This window comes from Mercenaria mercenaria, chromosome 6 (genome assembly GCF_021730395.1).
Source record: "Mercenaria mercenaria strain notata chromosome 6, MADL_Memer_1, whole genome shotgun sequence".
In the NCBI taxonomy this organism is placed as follows: Eukaryota; Metazoa; Mollusca; class Bivalvia; order Venerida; family Veneridae; genus Mercenaria; species Mercenaria mercenaria.
This window is the reverse complement of record NC_069366.1, coordinates 83,001,186-83,014,980: the sequence shown is the minus strand read 5'-3', so window position 1 is coordinate 83,014,980 and position 13,795 is coordinate 83,001,186. Positions and strand designations below refer to the sequence as shown.

At 32.1% G+C, this 13,795-nt stretch overlaps 1 protein-coding gene across 2 annotated transcripts in view; it reads right to left on the bottom strand.

Moving 5' to 3' along the window:
• The window catches only part of LOC123548381 (A disintegrin and metalloproteinase with thrombospondin motifs 18-like), a 156,186-nt gene that overhangs the window by 30,449 nt on the left and 111,942 nt on the right, over positions 1–13,795 (bottom strand). For both annotated transcript variants that reach the window (XM_045335586.2, XM_045335587.2), the window contains exon 5: positions 1,883–2,154. In XM_045335586.2, coding sequence (XP_045191521.2) covers positions 1,883–2,154 — 272 coding nt within the window. The remainder of the gene's footprint in view (positions 1–1,882; positions 2,155–13,795) is intronic.

Here is a 13,795-nt window from a genome sequence, read left to right as displayed (position 1 = left end):
AAATAATTTAATTTCATGGGTATTAAATTTCGTGGTTTTGGAAAAAAAACAACAGCTGTCGTGATGATATGATTTTGTGGATTTTACCTAAACAAGACAAAAATAAATTAATGTGATTTTTTTGTCAGTAGGATTTAATTCAGTGGAATGACACAACCAAGATATCTACGAAAATTAGTCCCCGTGAATTTCAATGATTTTACAGTATTCTGCAATTCTTGGCATGTTAAGTAGTTAATTCTCGGGAGAAACCTCTGACACATTTATGACAGTTCGAATCAACCAGTTCTTAGAACAAAGACATACTCAGCTGTTTAGCATACAGGTATCATAGAAAAGAATGAAAAATTATTTCGACTGTTTTGCAAATCAACTTAAACTTATTGTAACTTTTATTTCATATGCAGGTGTATGCTCTTACGAAGTGGGCGGAAAAATGCACCTTGTTTGTATCAATATTATGAAGAAAATGCAGCAATTAACAGTTCTTCAAAGACATGTTTCACTTTAGGCAAATTCTTTTATTTTTAGCTTTTTAATGTGTGAAAAAAAATAAATGTTTGGTTTTAATTATAAAGAAAAAAATTCAACAACAGTTCTCACTCAATTCTTTTACTACTTCTAAATGCAAGACTACGGTATATAAAATACAATGAAACTGAATATTTTGCTCTATTTATGAATCAGTAGCTTTAAATTTGTTGAGATTTCTTTTATGTTTATTGAACCTACAAGGAATGACAATTATTTTTGACAGAATTATATTGTTTCTATTTTGGCTATTTATGTCTGTTTAAAATTATAGGAAAGATTTTAATTAATAATAAATCTTCTATTTATATATCACTGACTTTAAGATCTTTTTCTCAGTATTTGTCTATTTCTGTTATATTTACCATAATTTTATTAAGGATTATTCTCAGAATTGGTTGAATGAAGAATCTGAGATTAATGATTCTAAGAGAGGGTTGCTGGATGTCTGACTCTTTCCAAAAATAACTTACAAGTCCCTGTTGAAATCACCCTGGGTTATATATCCTCCAGATTGTAATTGTAATCTTATTGGGTGTAATAAAGATTCTATACTGTTCTGTTCTGTTTCATCTAAGGATCAAACTCAGAATCCTTGGAATGTTTGTTCAAGGTTCATACTATTCAGACAGGCAGACTGGGTCAGATTCTGGAAGTTCAGTTTGCAACATTATAAAACTGAGTTAGGAGACCACTCAAAGACTGCAACCTTGCCATTGGTCAATTTCAATATCAATATAAGAAATGACCAATCAGATGCTGGAGCTCTTAGACTGGTCGCCAAACTCCAAAATTTATACCTTTGTAATATGAACCAGTATTATGGTTTATCACATATCTGACATCGTAGGAGTGAAATAAAGCCAATACATAAATTTGATTATACACTAGTGTAATAAAGCTTTGACGTCAATGTTGTTTAAAGTATCGGAGACGTTTGTCAAATTGACTTGTTTATAATAATTAAAGAAAGTAGATTTTATTATGTTTCAGCTGGAAAAGCTAACCTGTGATAAAAAGAGTATTACATTTGTGACTTTCCACATTGTATTTACTAAATGAGTTGAATAAAATTGATGAAATGCTCGGCAAAGCCTCGCATTTTATTATTTTATTCAACTTGTTTAATAAATTCAATATGAAAAGACACTCATGTAAAACCCTCTATATATTATCACTGAAATTTTACACACCATCCTGTGAATTCTTCTGCCTTCATAGATCAGAATGTAAAAGGTAAATATGAAATTGATTTGAAATTTAAAAAGCAACATATTGATAGAAAACACTTGTTGAAAAGATGTTACTTGTGCAAAAATACAAAATGAGGTTATAAGTTGAAATTGCCTACCATATTGAATAATGTTAGTGTGTAAGTTGTGATGTTGGCATCGCCATGTTTATGGTACATGTTCTTGTCCACAACTACCAACATTTCAACCGTCTTTGGCGAGTTCATTTCTCGTAAAAACTTATATTTGTATGCTGCCCGCTTTTCAACAGAGTGAAAACTTTTATCCAGTGAGTTGTAATTTTCATCCTCAATGAGTACATTACTTTGTTCCTCAACTTCAACTTCTTCTGACTCATCTTCTCCCCTTTCCACAATGATATCTTTCTGAGCTGAAAAAAAAAAGAAATTTGTGATTTACTGGAATTTGAACCTGCAACCTATGGATGTGGGGTCAGACATGCCTCACCAAGGATTAAAAATCACGACCCACAATCTGTAGATCAGACCTTTCCCTACTAAGCTAAATATGTGGGCAAACCTCATTTGAGATTCACTGAAATACTGGACTAGAAAACTTCCACTCAAAAGCATACTGACATTGTTAAATGACAGGTGGGTGTCTTTTTTCACTCCACTTTCATTATCCCCAGTATTATAGATATGTTTTTCATCTCGCATAGCTCATAACACCTTTTATTGTTTACATTTATGAAATCTACCCTGCCAAAAAAAAAAATTGTAACAATAACAGAATTCTGTGCACAGCTGTTTCTGCTAGTTCATTGTTCTTCTGCTGCATAATTTTCACTTGGAAGATGATAATCTATGCCAAATCATTTCTTTTTATGAATTATAGCTTTGGGTATATCGGAAAGAACAGAGGAAGTCTATTCCAACTGGGTAGCTATCAGCGGCTGGTGTACGTCTGCTTCGCTGCTGTCTGCTGCAGTGACGGTAACTGTCTGGGTTAGTGGTTTGATTGGAAACAACAGTTTGGTCTAGTTATGATAATGTCTGTAAAGGGTAGATTTATTCGCATTACAGAATCCAAAATTTGGGTCAAAACATAACACTTTCAAACAGAGACCATTGTAGTTTCTTAGACTTCTGTTCTGCTGAAGACAAAAAAAATTTTGCCTATAAACAGCACCTTGCTGGGTTTTTTTTATCAAATGGTTTATATCTGATTTCACTCTGCTTTTCTGATGCCAGTGATAAACAGGAGTACTGGTATGTTACCAAAACCAAACATGACATATACCAGAATGAATTTTGATACTATTAAATAACAAGACTGTGTAACATTGTCCAGTAAGAATATCATTCTCAGCCTCACGCCTTCACCAATACAAGATGCCAACATTTGAAATGTCACTTTTTTGTTTTGTAACCTTTTTATACTGACATCACATAACTTCTCTTTGTGTTGTTGCTGGCAGCAGAATGAAAAAATAACATGGTACCAAATGTTGTCCTTGATTTGTTGTCATGTTGAAATGACAAAAAAACCCAGCTTCCATGGGGCATGATTAGAAAAATTACAACTCCATAGTGTGTGACATAAAGTTCTGACATGACAATTAATGTATGATATTAATACAAATACTGTATAATACATATATTCCTGACACAATAATCTTTTTCATTTCATGAGACGAAAAAATAAAGTATGGTAATAAAGCTTAATAAGGAGACAAACAGTCACGTAATAAGCGAGGCACATGTTCTTAAACAAGAGACAACCAATATAAAGAATATTAAAAGTGACACATAAAACTTTATATTGTCTATAATTTTAAAAGCATTGCTACTCTTTGGAGCATTTCAGAATATCATTGTACTTTTGAGGAATACTTCAGATTTAATTCATCGGGGCCTACTTTTTATGACTTTCATGGTTGTATTAATCCATGATTTTAAATCCCTAGGAAAAAATAAAATTCCAGTTTATTTTGTTTTTATAACTCTACACCCACAAATTCAATCTGGCCAAAAAACAATAAAATTTTATGCTAACGAAAATAAATAATTTCAAAGTAATCTAAATTTTTATAAAAAATCTGTGAACCAGTCGCTTTAAGCAGGACACACAAGAACAACAAAAGTCATATTGTTTTCCTGGGAAGTGATAATTATTCACAGTCTCACCGATTTATGATTCATATGTTATTATATTTCAAAAACATATATCTCATTTAAGATTTCATTCACGTTCATCCGCTTGTTATTTGTTCGATTCAATTAAAAAGAAAAAAAAACATAAAATTTATGAGGATGGTTTTCAATTAACTTCCAAAAATTATTCACAAATCTGCATGAAAATATCATGAGGGTTTGAGAAGATCAAGCCTATCATTAAAATTTGCATCTATGAATTTATTACCTCCCGATAAATGCAATATAGCATAATAGCTCATTCTCTATTCTATGCAAAGGCATAATTTCCGACTAAGGTTCAAGAGTCTGTTTCATAACAAACCGAGAAAAAAAAACAAAATCTAAGGTGAGAAAATATTAATCCGGGAAAGATGAACAATGTCAGTATCCAAAATTAACTGCCACTGTCTTGCGTTACCTAATATTCGAATTTTTATAATACGGTGCTACATCCACTGCATTTTGATAGATCAAAATATTTCAATCTTAAATATTCTTTTACAATGAGGAGCTGTTTTACAACTAGAGCTGCTTCTGAGAAAAGCGTATGTCTCCCACAACTGCCAAATCATCTGAGTTAACCATGCACCAAGACCTAAACTGCCTAATCATCTGACATGATTAGGTCTTGGGGCATAAATGACTCATATACTACTATTCACGTGATTAGTAGTATACGAGTCATTTATGCCCCAAGACCTGAGCGATTTTCGGTAATTCAAGGGCCATAATTCCAAAGTGCCTGAGCCAATTTGGCTAGTTATCAAACTTGGCTGAGGACTTATTGTCAAACACATTTTGTTTAAGTTTGGCGAAGCTCGGATGAGAACTGTTCCATTAAGAGCACGGACAAGATTTGTGACAGACAGACAGACACACGGACACACAGACAGGAGTAAATCAATATGTCTCCCACACCACTGTGCACAGGCACGAGTATCGGACCTGGGACAATAAAAATATGACCAGACTGATAAAAACCCCTGTTTTCATCCTAAATGTGTCCAAAATGAAAAATATGAAGTGAAATATGAGCCCTCTACATATGATATATACATTCTAAATATGTAGTGAAATATGAGCCCTCTACATATGATATACACATTCTAAATATGTAGTGAAATATGAGCCCTCTACATATGATATATACATTCTAAATATGTAGTGAAATATGAGCCCTCTACATATGATATATACATTCTAAATATGTAGTGAAATATGAGCCCTCTACATATGATATTTACATTCTAAATATGTAGTGAAATATGAGCCCCCTACATATGATATATACATTCTAAATATGTACTGAAATATGAGCCCTCTACATATGATATATACATTCTAAATGATATATACATTCTAAATATGTAGTGAAATATGAGCCCTCTACATATGATATATACATTCTAAATATGTAGTGAAATATGAGCCCTCTACATATGATATATACATTCTAAATATGTAGTGAAATATGAGCCCTCTACATATGATATATACATTCTAAATATGTAGTGAAATATGAGCCCTCTACATATGATATATACATTCTAAATGATATATACATTCTAAATATGTAGTGAAATATGAGCCCCCTACATATGATATATACATTCTAAATATGTAGTGAAATATGAGCCCCCTACATATGATATATACATTCTAAATATGTAGTGAAATATGAGCCCCCTACATATGATATATACATTCTAAATATGTAGTGAAATATGAGCCCCCTACATGTGATATATACATTCTAAATGATATATACATTCTAAATATGTAGTGAAATATGAGCCCCCTACATATGATATATACATTCTAAATATGTAGTGAAATATGAGCCCCCTACATGTGATATATACATTCTAAATGATATATACATTCTAAATATGTAGTGAAATATGAGCCCCCTACAAATGATATATACATTCTAAATGATATATACATTCTAAATATGTAGTGAAATATGAGCCCCCTACATATGATATATACATTCTAAATGATATATACATTCTAAATATGTAGTGAAATATGAGCCCCCTACAAATGATATATACATTCTAAATGATATATACATTCTAAATATGTAGTGAAATATGAGCCCCCTACATATGATATATACATTCTAAATGATATATACATTCTAAATATGTAGTGAAATATGAGCCCCCTACAAATGATATATACATTCTAAATGATATATACATTCTAAATATGTAGTGAAATATGAGCCCCCTACATATGATATATACATTCTAAATATGTAGTGAAATATGAGCCCCCTACATATGATATATACATTCTAAATATGTAGTGAAATATGAGCCCCCTACATATGATATATACATTCTAAATATGTAGTGAAATATGAGCCCCCTACATATGATATATACATTCTAAATATGTAGTGAAATATGAGCCCCCTACATATGATATTGATACATCCCAGTGTTTTGTTTATGTAATCTATTTTTAGCACAGTGTCAGTACCATTTTACTAAGATTTCTGCCAATACTATTGATGTCATCAATTATTTATTAGGTAAATCATTTCTTTACTTACTATTGCATTATTTTAAAGTCAGACTGTCATCATATTTGTTGTATTTTGTAAGTTATTGCATTTTAAATTGATTACAGTGCAGCATCCCTGTCTGGCTGCAGCCATTTTGCCCAATTGCATTCTGGGTAGTTACCCTTGACAACCTAGTAGAATTCCAGGAATTATTCCAACTGTCAAAACAATTCTAAGCTAAATTTCTTTAATTTAAGGAGGTAGGTTACCTTGTTACTTGGGTAAATTCAAATTAGTTGAACCGCAGCATCTTTTTGTATTTCATGTAATATAAAGTTTTAACTGCTAAAATCTCAGTTTCGTTTGTCTCTGTCCCTTCAAGTTCAATTTTTATCCCGGTTTGAAGAACATGACCCTCCAAAGGTATTTCATATTGAAAGAAGAAGGAAAATACGGATATTTAACACTTTTCAGTGTATTTTAATTTCATTGATATCCGTAGAAGTCAGCATAATCTATAATTTTACTAGTATGCACGTTAGCTTTCTAATAAAAGCTTAAAATGTATATGTCGCGGGGCTCGTGTTTCCATGGTAACGCATTTTCTCTCATTTTTAAACAACTATGTATAAAAATAAGGGTTTTCGACGGCTTCAGTGCCATTCTGTTAATGACCAACATGGAATATTTGGGTAATATTATTAGCAAAATACCAAGCACTATACATGGTACCCTATTTTTCTTAAAGTTTAAAGTAACCATGGCAACAGAGATGTTTAAAATGGCTTATATCTTGCTTTTTGTCGTAATTTTTTATAAAATAATATTGAATAAGAGTATCTTTCTAGTTGATGTAGCTTTAAAACATATTACTTCTAACGTAAGTTATATTTTCGTGTTCTCTGCATTTATTCAAACAAATTTCTAAGCTTTGAATACTTACAGCAGTACCCCTCGTCTGGCATTTTTCATGGAAAAATCGTTCAGCATGCTACTATTATTCTCATGGATATTGTTGAAATGAAAATAAAAAGCCGAAGCTGTGTTTCTTAAATAGACTAGTGTCAACGCTTTTGAATTTTACATTTAGATACATAGGTCACGGGCTTCGTTTCCATGGTAACATCAATTCTATTCAAGAAACCACAATTTTCTACTGAAATTTGAACAATTTTAGATCTTAGTTTTAGTATATAAGTAACAAATTATCAATGGAACCTGAAAAATAGGTATTACAAATCAAACTGCTAGATTTTTTATTTGAAAGTGGCCGTAACAAGTAACCTCTCACCCAACTATATTCCAAATAACATTGGTTACCATCATCCATTTTCTTACATTCCGCATAACATTTCAGTATAACTACATAAAAGAAGCAAAATGTTGATTATTATTCAGAGCAAAAGACTCATAAAAAATATTTCAGCAAGTAATGGTTATTTAAAAATAGTTTGAATAAAGAAAATGCACGGAATCACGTACTTTCAAGATAAAAGCTATTAATTTTGCGCGGTAACTGACACGTAACGTCATGACGTCAATGACGTCATTTTAAGGCAACATTGTTTTGAAGCATTTCTGCGGCAATTTATTCATTATTTCTGCATTATTAAACCATAACGCGTCAGATCGAAGACAGGTCTATGATTTGTTTTCAGAAGAATGAATATACAAACACATTTAGTTTGTCGTAAACGTCGTCGTAAATCGTCACGTTAGCTTCCGGTTGGACATGCGCACATACAAATATGAAGGTAACCTACCTCCTTAAGCAAAGGATCAGGGGTGACTAACTCAAAGGTCCCTTAAGTCCTAAGGTGGTCGTAACGTCACCTTTTCTTGCTCGTTGGGATTTTTTTTATTAACTCAATCTTCTCGTAAGATACGAGATACCTTAAGTAATGCCGTATCTTAACGGTAAAAAAATTGGTGCCTTATCTATATCGTAAATAGACAGAAAATTGAAGAAATTAAGTTTTGTTTAACTTTCTGATAATTTTTTTATTTATAATCTAGCTTTTCCAATTCCTGTTGTTTTTTAAATCGATATAGAGGTAATTTCCTAAAAAATCTGTGTTTTTTTTCGTCTGCCTGCAAGGCAGCTATCATTTCAAACCATACAAAGTTGCCTTAATACAAGTATTGAGCAATGGCATTTTATTTAGTAAAAAAACATAAGAGATACGATTATTTATGGATATTTGCAAAGATCTTCAAATGACCTCAAACATGCAAGTCACTTTTTGGATTGATGGTATAAACCTTCCGATGTTCATCAAAACAGTTTTTTTAAATCCCAACGTATATAGGAAATTTTCAGTCAATATTATATAAATTGATATTTCGTATGTTAGTTATATAATACTGATACTTTCTTCTGTCTTATATCATATATTTCGCTGTGTGATTAACACATCTATTTCGGACTCCTACTTACGAGGACATGTTTGAAGAAATATAAGTCGTTCAATTAAGATGTTCCATATTTTAATGTAATTTAATGTAATTAGCTAGTTCAGTGATTGATAAAACATTTCTGTTGCATATGCATATCTGACACGGTCAAAATAAATGTACTTGCCTAATGCAGATTTTGGTACTCCTAGTCCTACAGTTTAGTAAATAATTCACAACTGTCATTTATATAATAATTTCTATTGTAGACGCGCACTTTAAATGCCTACCGTGCTAAAATGTTGATTTATATCAACAAAAGTTTTACCACTATTACAAAAAGTGGATGACAGGTTAACATAATTTGATATCCTTTCATGATTCAGACACGTTAGTAAAGAGATTTTAGTAATCTTCAAAAGATTTACCAGATATACTGGAATACTGAATCAAGTTTAGCGGTCAAAAACGTTTACTGCATCAAAATGACAGTATATGTTATCGGATGCATTTGCATCATAATCTAAACACTACTAAATGCAAAAAGTGTCTACAATACTATGGAAAAAAATGGTCCGATGAAACTGCTTTTAAATGTAAATAGCGAAATGAATGCCGCAAGTTAAGTCTTTTTGCCTTTTAAGTTGCTTGGATCTCATTACTTGGTAATATGAACATAAGTTGCAGTGTCATTGCATTTGTAAAACAAAATGAGAAAAAAACTCTTGATAAATGCGTTCGAATAATATAAACAGACAGAAACCTTAATACTGTAAATGTACGGAAATTCAAATGATTGCAGGGGGGAAAACGTCTAATATCAACTAGAGATGAATGTATATCTACTTTCATTCCAAGAAGAGTAGAGGATTAAGTTTCCCGTCAAATTCTTCGACTTAAATTACTCAAATTTAGAATTTAAACCAACAACAGCAAAACTCATTCGGTCAGATGTGTTGAACCTAATGATAAATTCTTGCTACACGTTTACACATACCATTGCTTCAAAATTGTACGAGTATTCTATACGAATAAAAATTTATTTATTTATCATACTAAAAAAAGTATATTCGTGTAGTACACGTTAAGTCTTACAGCTTTAAATATATCCATAATGTCTGTCTCAAATAAGTTATGTCATACATTGTAGATACCAGTATAAACTTTGATCTTCACTTTTCAGTTTCAAATAAGCTCCAGTATTGTAGTATCAGCCAAGGATGAGGGTCAAAGGTGTTGCCCATAATTATATCAAAACAATATCTTAGAGCTTTTCGTTCGGAACAATAGATACGTCAGTTTGGGAAGTTTCTAGATTGGCTACTTAAAGATGTTTTTCACAATTATTTCTAGCGGACAGAATTTTTTTGTAACTTTGCATATTTATAGATTGGTGTAAGACAAGTTAAAATAAAAAATAAAAATGATAGGTACCCGTGCTTCTTTTTTCAAAATTTAAAGTTTATTAAGAACACCAAATCGGTATTTTTGTCTGAAGAAACAATACATACATGTCATAATAAAACTACTGCAAATAACTATTTATTCAAAGTTTCACTCTGATGTTACTGTTTATGCATCACAATTAATGAAACCGCTATAACTATGCATAATATGTCAACATATAGATATATTAACTCAGAAAAATTACTCTTGGCAGATGTCGAACGTATCTGAAACTGAGAAAAAAACGAAGTATTTCTTAATGATATGGAAAATCTAGGTAACAGAATTTTACCAAATTTTATATTATGTAAGCTAGAACTAAGACAAAAAAATCTAAACCAAAAAAATATCAACCCGTGCTTGTTTTCAAGAAAAATTAAAAAATATTCACTTCACCCGCAAAAGTATTTTTTCATTACCCAATCCACCTAAAAATTATGAACATTTTTTTCTTACAAAACAAATTGCACAATGTTATTATCAGTTTCTTAACCAATTTTCTTACTCACATGCGGAATAATGCTCCTTTAAGGTTGCATGCCTCTAGGTCAAATACTTTTTGGGATACGTGCTACACAAGCTTTCACATGCCATTTACATATATATTTGACCACGTCAATGGACATAAATCTTTTTCTACTGAGTGAAACCTCAAATAAAAGCACTGGTGCACAACTTCGCATGCTGAAATTAATTCTTGTGTGGTTTCATGACTCTTGGCGCATATGCATTTGAGGTACATGCGACACAAATGTTTAAACCCTTTATGTACAATTTGACTGTCAAGGGCCATAACTCTGGTCTTACTACGTGAACTGCGGGATGGGGCACAAAAAGTATAACAACATTTTTAGGAAGTCAAATTTGAACTTGAAGGAGATAGATCTACGTTAAGATTTTCTGGAATTTTATTTGACTTAGAGTCGGCTGCATCATTACTGGACGAAATAGTTTACTATCAAAATGGCTGTCCACAATGTATTCGATTCGAGCATTTCCTACGGCTACACCTCAAATAAAACACCATCACTTTTAAAGGTAAAATATTGATGCACGACCTATATTGTCAGTACATACGATATATATATATTTTTTTTTTGCGCGAGTGCGCTGCATATCTGACGATTATGCACTTTCGGCGGCGAATCCTGAACTTTACAGTGGTTATCTCTTACTGCGCGATTGAGCTGCGCACAAAATATTGTGATGAACTCCTTTAAGGCAAGTGGCTGCTTAATTAATACCTGTAGGTGACCGCTAATGCAGGATGCACTGTGTATACCTCTATCACAGTTCAACATTAAATGTGTGCAAAAAGCCTCTTTGAATCTTCATTTCATTCTATATCTCATCCCCTTAGCAAATTTTATTTATTGAATTTCTTTTTTTTTTATATTTTTATTGTCGAAAAATGACGATATGCCTGTCATTGTATGAAAGAAGAACTGTTTTCATAGAAAACTAATGTCCTTTTCAGCATGACAGCAACATTAGACGGAACTTTGATTGTAGGGAAAATTGTCTGAACATTTTTACATTTAATTTTACTCGTATGAGATAAACCAGGAGCTCCATCAAGAAGAATATTATACATTCACCTCCCAAAAAGTAAGTCCTTTGCTGCACCCGAGACCTCCATTGCAAGAGAGACACATTACAAATGAATCATAAATTACTATTAATACCAGGGGTTGACCACGGAGTGTAAAGAGTAATTTTTTCTTTTAAATAAAAACAGCGCACCAAAGTGTGTTTTTCATATCATATATCCTATTTTTCCTTGGGGGAGCCCCCCACCCCCATAAACCATCCTATGGAGGAGGGTGGGACACAACCTCCCTAACTAACCACTGTCGGCGCGTTGCCTTTACCATTCAAATTTACCTAACCTATATATACATATTGTGTATAATTTTGTCGCTATTGTATATATTCAATGCATTATTGGTCAGTTACAAACTGTTTTAGTACAATTACATAAGAACCTATTAACTTTTCCTGATCACAAATGTGGCACTTAACTTCTTTTACCAGAAAACACATTAGGGTGCCTTTTGTAAGCCATTAATTTCATACGAATTTCATTTACTGTTGGCTTATAGGCCCACTGGGCCGGGTGTTTTTTGATATGTCTGAAAATGGCGATAAATAATTATATCAACTATAATTATATCCTTTCCGCGGCCCTAACGTAATAAAACGTATTAGCGTCTGATGGCCCTTTCACGCTTCCGTAGAATCAACAATTATTACACGAACTCCATTTTAAAAATATTTCTGAAATGTCTAGGTTGCCGCTTTCAAATACGGAAATATCTGACATCCGATGAATATATATACTGACATTTTTAGACTACAGCAAAAAAAAGGACCTTTTGAACGATTTCACGAAGTTCCAAAAATCTCCATATACCCTTGCTCCGGCTACGGACACCTGTGGGATTTAATAAGTATTTTCTAATTGCTTTAGTTAAACTAAATCAACACAAAAATGAAGGAAATAATTACAGGTTGTTACATAATTTTTCCTTAAAGATAGGACAATTACAAATGTGGAAGATTCCCGTTTCATTTTTATGCACTTTTTTACGTTTACGGTATCGTAAGTCAGGCTCAACATACGAGGTTGATAAGGTATGCTTTGAGTTATAGAAATAGCGTTATCTTAGTGTTACCTTAACACTGTCGTAAATAACCTCGTAAATTCAGCGATACTGTAAGTTTCGAGTTAGCCACCCCAGAGTTTTTCAGGTAATAGTCATTTTATTTAGGAATTATACCTTTGATTTATGTCCAGTTTTCATGCAACTTAATTTATTTTAGTAGTTTAAACTCTGATTTTTATGATTTAACCATAGTTTTGGCTGTTCCATGTACACATTGTTTTGATGTGTACATTCTGCACACAGTTGTACATTCACTCAAGAGTTTGGTTGTGTGCACCCATACAGTTGGTGTGTGCACACATGTTTTTGGTGTGCACTTGGTCAGTATAAAAGCTTTTTGTAGCTCCATTGAAGGAACTCTCCAGACTTTGAACTTCAAGAGCTTAACCTATTTTTGGTAACTGCCAGTATTCTATTTTGACTTTAGAATTTTTCAAGACTTGATTATTTTTGGCTTAAGTAAATAACTTTTAACAGTAAAATAAGATTACTTTTAAGATTTAAGACTGAGGTTTATAGGCAAGCATTTGTTTCATTTAAAGATTCTAAATATTTAACAGTTTGTTGTTAACTAAGATGTTTTGCTGATACATTATTAGTATTTATTTAGTCAGTATTTTATATGCATTGTCTTAATTTTTGTTAGGGATAAAATAAATAAATTTGCAATTTAAATTTTTTTTGATCTTAGTGATTTCTTATTAGTGTTAAGTAGAACTTAAGTAAATCTTGGTAAAATAAGTAGTCTAACTGGAGTAAAATAGCCTTAGTGAATCGGCCACAAAGCAGAATTGTATTCGAACCCAATCTGTTCTTAACCACGAAACCGGAAGTCGCAAGCCTGCATGATAG